At 38.7% G+C, this 13,196-nt stretch overlaps 1 protein-coding gene across 3 annotated transcripts; it reads left to right on the top strand.

Moving 5' to 3' along the window:
• Nucleotides 1-2,453: 2,453 nt before the first annotated feature.
• LOC115731991 lies at nucleotides 2,454-11,550 on the top strand. Of its 3 annotated transcripts, XR_007196772.1 has the most exons (4): nucleotides 2,454-2,571; nucleotides 2,679-2,746; nucleotides 3,341-3,526; nucleotides 11,299-11,550. XR_007196772.1 is itself a non-coding variant. In XM_048271705.1 (3 exons), the coding sequence occupies exons 1-3, from the start codon at nucleotides 2,475-2,477 to the stop codon at nucleotides 3,473-3,475; spliced, it is 297 nt and encodes a 98-aa protein (XP_048127662.1). In that variant the 5' UTR covers nucleotides 2,454-2,474; the 3' UTR covers nucleotides 3,476-3,590. The 3 variants fall into 3 exon arrangements, 2 of the variants coding, with proteins under 2 accessions (XP_048127662.1, XP_048127661.1); XM_048271705.1 differs by lacking the exon at nucleotides 11,299-11,550 and having other exon boundaries at nucleotides 3,344-3,590; XM_048271704.1 differs by lacking the exon at nucleotides 11,299-11,550 and having other exon boundaries at nucleotides 3,341-3,590.
• Nucleotides 11,551-13,196: the final 1,646 nt, after the last annotated feature.

Below are 13,196 nucleotides of genomic sequence, written 5' to 3'. Positions count from 1 at the left end.
TGGGAACTTATTCAGAAGCAACTAGAGAGAAAGATTGTGATCCCCGAGAGATCTTGAAGGTGTCCCACTTTCTAAGGACTCACATGGACCTTCCTCGATTAATTAAGGCGATGAGTTGCTGCAGTTTAATGTCGGTACTGTGCGGTGACAAAATCTAATGCAAATGTGTACGTGAACTATCTAAATTTGTCTTACCACGCTTGACTCTGACTCGTAAGTAGATTAATTTGTTCAGGTCTAAATTGAATGTGGTCACGTCGTTAAGTTGACATTTATACTAAGTAATTTCTTTCAAGTCATTAGATAGACATCAAATATGTGGGTAACTAAGTTCTTCACATCAGTTTGAATCCTGTGTAATTGTGATTGGACTGGTCTATTAACACGAGCGGTTCTTGCCTAGACACTCTGGACCTTAAAATTCATGGAGACAACCATAACATTATTATAAGCAGCAAGCTTAGATGGATAGATTCTCAGATTTGTCAAACTCCTAATCGATGCCCACTTTCTTCTTATCCTAGTGAGTACTAAATTGTCACAACTTCATTGGACAAGAAATCAACATCTTAAAATGCCTTCCCCTTAATTGACTTTCATTCATGGGGAAGCAAATTTTGCTTTTTGAGGGGGAGGGGGGAAGCACTGCAATCGATCCAATCGATGAATATAATTCCCCCCACTCACTCTGTTGCCCAAGCCTATCTATTGTCCAACTTTCCACAAAAGCTGTCCTTAAAGAGGCCTACACATCTCAGAAACCATTAAAAAACTGTTGCTCTCTCCACGATTGTATGATATAACCCCAGTGCCCTTTTGGGTTGGAGCAACTAGCAAGTCCACTGTAGGATTAAGAAATTGATAGCAAATAAGTCATGCAAGGAGTTAGATAATGCTTAGACACACGCATTCATCATTCAGAGACACGTTTCATTGAGACTCCTTTCTCATGTTTTTCCATATATGTTGCACAAAGTGCATAACAACACACTTTAGAGGCAATAAAAATATATTACGCATCAAAAGTACTCACGAGAGTTTCACAACCGTAACGAGATCAAGTCCCGAAAGCGAAGTTGATCAGAGTGCGTATAAAATTTTGCATCTAAGCCAAGACCCACCTTTCGAGGGTCATTCATCCTTTAAGTGAAAGTCACAATTTGCAAAGCCAATCATCAAACATTTGGAAATCTAGCAAACAACGTCCTCCGCTTCAATTGTTGCATCTTTCTAAGTACCATGTGCATAGAAAGTAAGTTAAATCCACAGGCTTGATGATTGAACTAAACATAATCACTGCATCTTGACTTTTGCTGATTCCACAACACAACATGCAATGATGAAACCTAACTAATATTCACATATTTTTGGCGTAAAAGTTTGATTTGAGGGAAAGTATAAAATATTTAGGTTAATACTTGAGGACGAGGTTTAGCATTGCATGATATCCACGAGTGACATAATTGATGACATCTCAGGACTTGCAAAAAGGGAGAAAAGAAGAAGAAAAATTTGGGCGACAAGGCGTGATTTTGGGCGGTGGGAACTTATGTGACATGCCAGCTTGTCAATTTATGTCTTAAATTTCGACCAAAAAAGAAAAATTTATGTCTGAAACGACAAGCGTTTTGGTCGCTTGGAGACATTCCTTTTACCGTGATTGGAGTTTTAGGTAGGGCCAAAAGTACCAAAGTCTCGAGAGACAGGGACTTAGCACTTGTGGTTGTAGTGTGTGATGGTGTGAATGTTAGTGGCACTCCGTGGACTTTCTTCTTGATATGTTTGATTGTGGACCATTGTGCAAAGTTTTGGAGATGGGAACTAGCCAGTACTTGTGTTGACCCCCTTTTTTCCTACTATTATTGGACTGATAATCGAGATTAATTACTGTGTAATTACTTCAGATTTTATTGGAATGGTCACTTGGATGCCGTTTCGGTGAAACATGAACAACATTGAATAAATTAAAAGTTTAAGGACGATTTTACTCATTTGGTCAAAATTCGGAGATCATGTTGTATAAATTAAAAGTTCGAAGATGATATTGTAAATTAAATCAAAATTCATGGACTAGTGGTGCTATTATTTTTGAAAGAAAGAGGCCCTTATGTGCCAATTGCCATAAAAGAGGGCCCCATTGTACAGCTTCATTTGCAATCAAGGGCCCATAAAAAATAATGTTGTTGGTGCACAGATTAAGCTAATGATACGAGAAGGACACGTGAAAATAGTAATGAAGTTAGAGAGTTAGGCCAGTGGGAACTCAAGCCCATCTCATTGTACAAAGGGAAAGTTGACTTTCTGGTTGGAGAGATGACTTCTCTTCCTTAAGGCATTGGAAATTAAATCAAAATTAAATGAAAATCCCCATTTATATTCCTCTCTCTATAAGGAGTCCCATCTCACCAGAAGCATTTTTTTCTCCCATGCCCACCGCCAGACTTCACCTTCCAAGTTCTCAAATCTCAGGAGACATGGCACAGCAGCTCAAGTCCACCATTGCTATGAGGCTCCTGGTGCTCTTCCTGGCCTTCTCTTGCCTTCTCTCATCTCTTGCAGTCCCTTCAACTAGTAAGGCTTGGATTTTGGGAATTGGGAGATGTTTCTGAGTTGTTAGCCTTCTGTTTTTGTGGATTGGGCATTTCTTGATGCTTTCGAATTGTTCTTCTGTTTCGCAGGGAGTCTCATGTCAAGCAGTGGAGAGGATGATGATGATCAAGTGTCAGTTCCAGACTTGTTAGCTCAGGTTTTCTGCTTCTTCTCTCTCTCTCTCTCTCTCTCCCCTGCCTTCAAGTTCATTAACAACTCGAGCTTCCAAGGAATTTACTTGTCAAGTACAGCGAAAAAAACTCAGGATTTTAGCTCAAACAAACCATTCATCCTTCTGTTTATTGCCCTTCTCTGTTTTGATCTGAGGCCTAGTGGCTTGCTATGAACTTGGTGAAGCCTTGCTCTTTTTCTGAGCGTCTATCTGTTTTTTATTGAATCCAGCACACCCAGTTCAGACCTTTGCACAGTTTCTACAGACCTCTAGAGATGTTTGTCAGATGAATGGCTAGAGAGCACGGAAACATGCATGCTCCCACAGTCCCACTCAATAGTCGTGTGCCTTGCCTTCTGTACTCGGACAAGTCTGCGTGCATCCGAGAGATTTGTTCGAATCGAAAGATTTAGATACCTCGTATCATAAGCATAACTAGACGATTATCTAAGCCTCGGAGCATTTGGATTCGGCACCTAAGAAGCTCTTAGATCGAAAGATTGTAGCTCTCTCTCTCTCTCTCTCTCTCTCTCTCTCATTTCTAGATGGACCTATATAATACTCATATTGCCAAAACTGCAGGATGAAATAATGGGAACGAGTGAAGGAAGAGAGATGGTGTCTGTGGAGAGGAGGATGGAGCTGGCAAGCAATGACTATCCTGGAACAGGAGCCAACAACCACCATGACCCTAGAACTCCTGGAACAGCCTAAAGTGTCTATTTCTATATTATATATGAAACTACTGTAAATGCATATTCACATGTTTAATATAATCTAATGAAGAGAAATGGTCGAAGAGGGAGTTGGGATTTTACCTTTTCTTGAAGTAGAAGCTTCTCTGTATTGGTATTGGCATATGAGAATGTCTCGTCATTTTGCAGAAAAGCAGATGTTGTAGGTAGTGGTCTTGACTTGACTTAATCGAAAATGGTGGGTGTGTGCAAAAGGGTCAACTTGTCTTGGGCCCATGCCGCCTATGTGGTGTTCTTTGCAAATTCTATGGCATTGGAAATTGTTATAGCAGGAAATCATCTAAAAGTCTAACTAATCAATTTTAGCATGAAATTATTGACATAAATGTTGGAGATCCCACATAGGAAAGCCGACACTAACTTGACAATTTTTTTAACCAATTTTTGTCAATTTTTCCTTTCTTTTTTTTCCTATCAAATCAACGACCCTTGTTGGGCCGCCAATCATGAGCAAGGGCTAGCCTAGCGTGGGTTGGCCAACCCTTGCTGACCATAGGTGAGGGCCGATGAGGACCTTGCAGCCCTTGCCAAGTGGTCGATGAGGGTCGACCAGCCCTAGTCTATGACTAGTGACGGTTGGCCATTCACCCTCATTGGGCTTGGTAGAAAGAGAGAAAAAAAAGTTAAAATAAAAAGAAGAATAAATAAATAAATAATTAGAAATTTTAAAAAAAATTATAAAATATTTATTCACTTCATTATTGGCCGTGTCACATAGGATATTTGGCTCCACATCAGCGATTTTTGACTAAAATTAGCTGGATTGACTCAATTGACAAAGTGTCGAAAGTTTAGACTTAATTGACAAAATGAAAGGTTTAGAATTGAATTGGTCAAAGTGCAATATGTTTAGGACTTTTTCATAATTTTTCCAAGCTAATCCTAAAGCAAAAATGAAAGGAGGAAAAACTTAAAGTTATCACACAAATTCATTCCATCTTCGTTCGTGATATACGTAATCAATTTCCGATGGTGAGTTGAGACTTGAAAATGAACTGGAAAACATATTCCATTGTTCGAGTAAAGAAAATCTAATTTGATTTTTTGCGTCGTCATTTGGATGGATATTGCTTACGTGGACGCCGACCGTTCTATTGTGATACAGAGGCGCTAACCTGAGTAATTTTATTTTATTTTATTAGTTTAAGTTATTTTATTTTTTTATTTGTTCTTTATTTTTCTTTTTCCTTCTTTTTCCACTATGATCGGCCGGCGGCGGCCATAGGCATGCTCCCGCTTGCCGGATCCCAATGAAGGCGGGCGAGCTTGAGCTCATTGGCACGCATGGCAATCGGCCGAGGAAGAAAAAAAAAAAAAAAAAAAATAAAAAGAAAAAATAATTGATAAAGGACAGAAAAATAATTTAAAAAAAAATAAAAATAAAAATAATTAAAAAGAAATGAATGTGAAGGAGTGTAGGAAGGAAAGATGAGGAAAAATTTTCTCTTTTTAAAAAGAGGAAATCATCTTCTTTACTTTTGAAGGTATTATTGGCCAATTTATTTTCCCTGAATCAAACGTTAGAATATCCGAATTTCTTTTTTTTATGAAAGTTATTTTGCGTGAAACAAATGAAGCCTAAGTTTGAGTTGACCTCAAACTCAAGCTTCAGCTCAAGATCGACATGCAATTCTGAAGGTGCATTGACACCCAAACAAATGAAGCCTAAGTTCAAGTGCCCTTCCGGGTTGTGGCAACTAGTAAGTCCAGTATAGGATTAAGAAATTGATAGCGAATAATTCGTGCAAGGAGTTAAGATAATGCTCGGACGCACACAAACATCATTCAAAGACACGTTTCATTGAGACACCTTTCTCGTGTTACCATATATGCAGCGCAAAGTGCATAACAACAGACTTTAGAAGCAATAGAAAAAGATTACGAATCCAAAGTGCTCACGAGGGTTCCATACCCATAACGAGACTAAGTCCCGCAAGCGACGTTGATCAGAGTGCATATAAAATCTCGCATCTGAGCGACGACTCACCTTGTGAGGGTCAATCGTCCTTCAAATAAAAGTAGCAGGTCCCAAGGCCAATCATCAAACATTTGGGGGAAAATTACCGAAGAAGTCCTAAACATATTACAATTTATCTTTTTATATTTGTGTCAGTTCATTTATCTCGACGAATTTTGGCTGGAAATTACTAATGTGGCGCGGCCGACGCTAACATGGCCAATTTTTAGTAATGTTTTTTGAATTTTTTTATTGTTTTTCCTTTTTCCTTTTTTCATTTTTCTTGCTCTTTCTTTTTCTTTTCTTTCTCACGTTGTACCATGGTTCACACATTATATGTTACATTAAAAAGTAGATTACATCCACAGGCTTAATGATTAAACTAAACACATTATATGTACTCACTGCATCTTGACTTTGTTGATTCCACGGCACACCATGCAATGATGAAGCCCAATTCACACTGATATATTTTTGGCCCAAAAGTTTAATTTGAGGGAAAATATGAAAATATTTAGGTTAATGATTGAGGATGAGTTTCAGCATTGCATGATAGCCACGAGTAGACATGGCCACGGGCCGCTTTGGGCTCGGAACCGGCCCGTTGACCGGGACCAACGATTCCGAACAAGAACCGGCCAGGCCCATCACGGGCCGATTCACGTTTTAAAAAATTAGGAACTGGCCTCGAACAAGCGGTTCCAAACCGGCCAAAATAAAAAAGGGAAAGAGCCATGGCCGTTGCAATTATCAAAGCCTCACTTTTTTTTTCCTTCTAAATTTCTTATAAATACCATTCCTTCCATTTCATTTTTTCTCACGGTTTCTTTCAAATTCTCTCAATTCTCTCATTCCGCTCAATCCCCACTCAATTCTGTCAATTTTTTTAATCGACTTTTCACTTAATTTTCTGACAAAAATGACAAGTGGAAGAAAAATTAGTTATAGGGAAAAGAGCCCGATGCCGATGGGGATGGGGGAATTCGATTTTCCTCAACCTCATGATCAATATGATCCTCATGAGTTTATATGTTGGGTAGACGATGATGATATTATCAACTATGTTCTCAACGTCGAGCACGTCTCAACGCAAGAAAGTCTTCATCCTCCTACCGACGTTGAAGAAACGTCAACAAGAAATGAAGCCGAAATGGCAGGCCCGGGAGAGTACATCCAACTTATGGCAACACTTCGACAAGGCACATGTAAGCGGAGACAAATACAAGATAAACTGTAAATATTATACGAAATCATGCAATTTTGATAAATGAGATGGCTATGGAACATATCGTCGGCACTTGACGCAAAAAATATGCAATGCAAGTGGGGATCGACATTAGGCAATAACAAATTTTCGGGTATGCCAATCCTAACACTTCTCTTTTATTTCGTTATAGTGATGAACTTTATAAAGAAACATTAGTTGAATATGTTGCCATTGAACATTTACCTTTTACTACGGGTGAAAATTTTGGTTTGAATTTTTTTGTCAACACTGCATATACTCCGCAAGCAAAACCTGTTCTAAGAACTATTCTTAAATGCTAACTTTTTAGGGCTTATAAAAAACAAAAAAGGCTTTGCAAAACTTTTTTTTACTTATTTCAATGGACATGTGCATATAGGTAGCGACATTTGGAGTGATCCTTGGCAAATTCATTCTTATATGGGTATTACATGTTATTGGATAGGTGGCGATTGGAATATTAAAAAAAGAGTACTTACATTTCGAGTGTTTGATGATAGATATACCGCTAATAATATTTATAGAATAATTAGGCAATTTTAGAAAAACATAATTTGATTAATAATTTTTTTTTAGTTGATTTTGATAATACCGCGTCAAATACCGCTTCTATTCTCAATTTAGAAAATATTTGTAAACCCTTTTTTGGTGGACAATTTTTTCGTATTAGATGTGCTTGCTATGTTTTAAATTTATGTGTACAAGATGATTTACAAACTCTTGAGGCTTTTTTGATCCCAATAAAGAGAGCAATTAAATTTGTATGGAGTTGTCCCCAAGTTATGAAAGAATGTGGCAGATTTTGTAAATCACATGGAGAAAAACCAAAAAGATTTTCAAAATATGTTCCGACTCGTTGAAATTCTACATACGAGTTACTTCATCAATTTTTTGCTTATAAAGATTTATTATGTACGTTTATTTCAAATAATATTTTCGAAATTACTTTACTCCTACAAGATTGGGTTGTTTGAAAAAAAATTTAAATTTTTTGAAAGTTTTTAATGATGCATCTTATACTTTATCTGGTGTTTGTTATCTTACTACGTATTTATTTTTAATAGAGTGTGTTAACATTGCTGGTATTTTTTGTGAATATGAGCAAGATGTTCAATTAGCTCCGACTATTATAGTAATGAAAGCAAAATGGCTGCATTATTATGCTTGCATTCCTCTTATTTATTTGGTTCCTTTTGTTTTCAATCCACGTACTAAATTAGATGGTTTGTATGATTATTTGAATGATTATTATTGTGATTGTTTACATTTGAATGAAACAGTAGATATTAAAACTATATAAGTAGAGGTTAAAAACGCTATAGTATCATTATATAATGAATTTTGTAGTAGATGTGGTTTAGGTGATAGTGGATTTTCTCAACCTAGTGTCTCACAAAGGGAGGAGAGTGGTAGACTTAGTAGAGGATACAATCTACTCATTAATAGACAAAAAAGATAAAATGGAGTAACAGATAATATTTTCGAATTAGAAAATTATTTAACCATTGCTTTTGAGTTCCGTGATTCCGAACACAACACAAATTTTAAAATTCTGGAGTGGTGGAAAACTCATTCAACTCAATTCCCAATCCTCACTCTCATCGCAAGATAGATGTTAGAAACCCATTCTTCAACGATTCCAGTTGAACAAGCATTTAGCGTTGGAGGATTAATTTTGAACGACCGTTGTTCAAGATTAAATCCGGATGCTATGGAGGCTCAAGCTTGTGTCCATAATTGGATAAAGGCTAAATTTTAACAACAATAGCTGGATTAAGACGACGAATTCTTCAATGATGATAATGGAGATACCACCGCCATGGGTACCATAACGGGTGACGACGATTGACGATGAGGTAAATTAGGATTATCAAAGGTAAAAGAACTACATGAGCTTTGATTTCTTCTATCCCCAAAAAGATATATAGGCGCTTAATGATAATTTATTAAGTTCAAGCTCACTCTCTCTTCCTTTTTTTTTTTCACACCAAATTTGATTACAATGTACAATTTGATTATAATTTATAATTGATAATTTTTTTATTTCATAATTTATTATTTAAAACTAAATTTTAAATTTGAAACCCGAATCGGGCTTTGAATCGACGATTCCGAACCGGAATAGGAAACGCCCCTTCAAGGGCCGGTTTCGGATCTATCAGGGCCACGAACCGAAACCGCCGGTTCATGAACTGGAACCAATGGTTGACGGCCCGAGGCCATGTCTATCCACTAGTGACATGACTAAAGTTAAGACTTGAGGAAAGAAAAGATTAAAAAAGAGGTGACAAGGCGTGACTTTGGGCGGTGGGAACTTATATGACATGCATGCTTGTCAATTTATGTATGAAACGACAAACATTTTTATCACTTGGGGACTTTCCTTTTATCTCGATTTGAGTTTTTAACCAGGGCTAAAAGTACAAAAGTCTCGGGAGATAGGGACTTAGGATGCACATGGCAACACTTCCACTTCATAAATCAATTTTTGGCCAAAAGTCCATTTTTCTACTTCTCCTCAAAAATAAAAATTGATTTCTAATCAAAGAAATTCATTTGGTAATGATTAAAAATTTCAACTTTTGAGTCATTTTTAACACAAAATCTATGAAAAATTATTGTCGGAAGTTGAAAAATTTATACCTCATTTTTCAACATTTTAAATTTCTTTAAAAATAATTTTTATTTTTGAGAAGTATTATTTAAATTTTAACAAATAAAAATTATTATTATTTATTTTTTACTCCGACGGTCGGAAACGGCAACTCGGTGGCGGCGGTCGGTGGAAGTTAGCGATAGACTTCGGTGGCGGGCAACGCGGTGGTCAACGGTTGGCCGCGGTGGTTGGCGGTCGGCGGTAGGTGGTGGTCGGCGATCACGGCCATTGAAGATCGCCGGCAATGGTTGGCGGCGACCGGTGGAGGTTGGTTGTGGGTGATGGTTGGCATGGAGGGGTGGTTGGCGGGTGACGGCAATGGCGGGTGGTGGAGATTTGTTGTGGACAGCGATTGGCGGTGATAGCAAGCGGCGATGGGTGGTGACCGATGGAGGTTAGTGATGGGCAACGGTCGACGATGGTCGGCGGCAGGGGGCGATCAGCAAGTGACGGTGGTCGCGGGTGGTGATGGGTGGTGGTCGATGGAAATTAGTGATGGGTAGCGGTCGGTAATGGTTGGCGGTTGGTGGCGATAGCAAAGGTCGATGGATGGTGGCGGTTGAGGTGAGCAGAGGCGGGCACGATCGAAAAGTGGGTGAGTGCGTAATGAAAAGATGGTGGGGTGAGAAGCCCTTTTTGAGTTGAGAGACAATTTTTTTAAAATTCTCAAATTGTGAAAAAATAATTTCAGAAGTGACAATTCACTTCAAAAGTATAAATTTCTTTTAGAAGTAAAATTTTTACCAAACGAATTTATATTTCAGAAGTTACATTACCAAATAGATTTCTGCTCCATAAGCACTTTTGAAGCAGAAATCCACTTTTAAAAGTGTTACAATGCGCACCCTTAGCACTCGTGGTCGGAGTGTGCACTGGTGTGAATGTTAGTGGGCACTCCGTGGACTTTTTTTCTTGATAGTGTTGGTTGTGGACCATTGTGCAAAGTTTCAGAGATGGGACCTAGCCAGCACTTGTGTTGACCATTTTGTTCAACTATTATAGAGCTGATAATCGAGATTAATGATTGTGTAATTACATCATATTTTGTTGAAATGGTCACTAGGATAAAATTTCGATAATGGAAAATTTATCAATAATTTAGGGATGATATTGAACAAAGTAAAAGTGTAGGGATGATATTGCTCATTTGATAAAAATTTAGAGATCCCTATTACACAAATTAAAAATTTTAAAAAGATATTATACCTTAGATCAAAATTCAAGCTATCCGTGCGAAAGAGGCCTCCAAGTGTTCCTACTCCCTGAAAAGAGGGCCCATTGTCCAGCTCAATTTGAAATTAAGGGCCCATAAAAATACAAATAATGTTGTTGGTGCACAGATTAAGTTAATGATACGACAAGGACCCATGGAAACAGTCATGAAGTTAGAGAGTTAGGCCAGCGGGAACTCAAGCCCGTCTTAATATACAAAGGGAAAGTTGACTTTCTGGTTGGCATTGAAAATTCAATCGAAATTATATTATACCAAAAATGAAAAATCCCCATTTATATTCCTCCCTCTGCGTCGTTATAAAGAGTCCCATCTCACCACAGGCATCAGCAAAAGTATTACCAGTTCTCAAATCTCAGGAGACATGGCACAGCAGCACAAGTCCACCATTGCTATGAGGCTCCTGGTGCTCTTCCTGGCCTTCTCTTGCCTTCTCTCATCTCTTGCAGTTCCTTCAACTAGTAAGGCTTGGATTTTGGGAAATGGGAGATGTTTCTGAGTTGTTAGCCTTCTGTTTTTGTGGATTGGGCATTTCTTGGATGCTTTCAATTGTTCTTCTGTTTCGCAGGGAGTCTCATGTCAAGCAGTGGAGAGGATGATGATGATCAAGTATCAGCTCCAGACTTGTTAGCTCAGGTCTTCTTCTTCTTCTTCTCTTTCTCTCTATAACTACTGCATATGCATATTTACAGGTATAATATAATATAATCTAATGAAGAGAAACGGTCAAAGAGAGAGTTGGGATTTTTCCTTTTCATGTGTTTTTTTCTTTTCTTTTTCTATGTTTTTTGAAGTAGAAGCTTCTCTGTATTGGTGTTGGCAGATGAGAATGTCTCGTCATTTTGCAGAAAGCAGATGTTGTAGGTAGTGGTCTTGGCTTGAGTTAATCGAAAATGGTGGCTACACCGCGCATGAACCTGTCGCAACGCGGAGTTGACCTTTCACGTCTCTTGGGTGTGTGCAAAAGGGTCAACTTTTCATGGGCCTATGTGGTATTCTTCGCAAGTTCTTTGGCATTGGAAATTGTTACAGCAGGGAATTATCTAAAAATTCCTAAATATGGTGCGCTTTAGTCGATTCAGTCCTAAATTTTTTTGACGTTTTATCAATTGAGTTTATCTGACCAATTTCAATTGAAAATTGTTGACATGAATGTCGGAAATCCCACATAGGACGGATGACGTTGACTTGATAAATTTTTTAACAAATCTTTATCGAATTTATCTTTCTTTATTTTCTTTTTTTTTAATCAATTCACCGACCCTCGTCGGGCCACCGGTCACAATTAAGGGGTGGCCCGGCAAGGGTTGGCCTACCCTTGCATACCATAGGCAAGGGCTAGTGACCATAGGCGAGGGTCGGTTAGGACCTTGCAGCCTTGCTTGTGACCAGCGAGGGTCAGCCGTCCACCCTCGGTCGGGCTTGGTAGAAAGAGGGAAAAAAATTAAAATAAAAAAGAAGAACAAATAAAATAAAACTCAAATTTTTTTAAAAGATTATAAAAAATTTATCCACTTCAGCGCTTGCTGTGACACGTGGGATATCCGGCACCATATTAGCGATTTTCGACTATAATTGGCCGGATGAACTAAATTGACAAAGTATAAGAAGGTTTGGACTTAATTGGCAAAATGGAAAGATTTGGGACTAAATTGGTCGAAGTGCAATATGTTTCAGATTTTTTGGACAATTTTTCCGAGCTAATCCTAAAGCAAAAATGAAAGGAGAAGTTCCTCGATCGCTCGTGCGGCCTTAGGAACTCCTTTCCCAAGGTAGCCTTCCTTGCTCACTCATAAGGATCTCTAGAGAGAGAAACTCTACTTATCATATAACTCGTCAGCAGCGGAATTAGTCCATGCGGCGCTTGGCAAGCCAATTCAAGCCAGCCTTTCTCATATAGTTGTTCCATAGAACACTTAGGCGAATAGCTTTTTCGTATTGAATCATACCACCCACAACTTAACTCGGGCATCCATTACATCGAGTAAGATGAGTAGAACACTTTAGGCACAACAATCGGTTTTAGTTTGCTATGGCCTCATGAGAAGAACATCATCAGCTCTCGATCAATTTGATACGGGAGGCCAACCCCGTCTTCAGAGCTCCTAAGGGTATATTCTATCTAACCTAGAACTCTTAGTACAAATCGTCCCGACACCACTCCCAGACACCCAGTTGTCTCTCCCCCTCTACAACGCTTACTCACCATGATGATACCACAAGCTCAACCCACATGGGTACTCGAGTAAGGGAGAACTTGCCCACCCGAGGCATCAAACAACCAGCCCGTGTCATTCTCATCCACTTAATCCGGAAATGCCCTCGTTGCGGGCTGTTCTGTCACTTCCATGTGCCTAACGCTCGCCCAATAGAACAACTCCACTCAATCGGTAGCTTCTCTCGATCAAAACTGTTCGCAAATCTTTAGTCACTTGTACTCACCCCGACAAGTGTGGCATCTCTTGTCAGCACATTCTTTCGCCTACTAAGCTTCTCTTGATCTTAGTAGATCGATGGAGGTTTCTCCCCTTATTGAAAACGTGGTAGCGGACCCTTGTGGAGATTCACCGAATTGATCCAGGAATGTTTT

This window comes from Rhodamnia argentea, chromosome 10 (genome assembly GCF_020921035.1).
Source record: "Rhodamnia argentea isolate NSW1041297 chromosome 10, ASM2092103v1, whole genome shotgun sequence".
NCBI classification, from domain to species: Eukaryota; Viridiplantae; Streptophyta; class Magnoliopsida; order Myrtales; family Myrtaceae; genus Rhodamnia; species Rhodamnia argentea.
The sequence above is the reverse complement of the archived record's forward strand: the minus strand, read 5'-3'. Positions and strand labels throughout refer to the sequence as shown.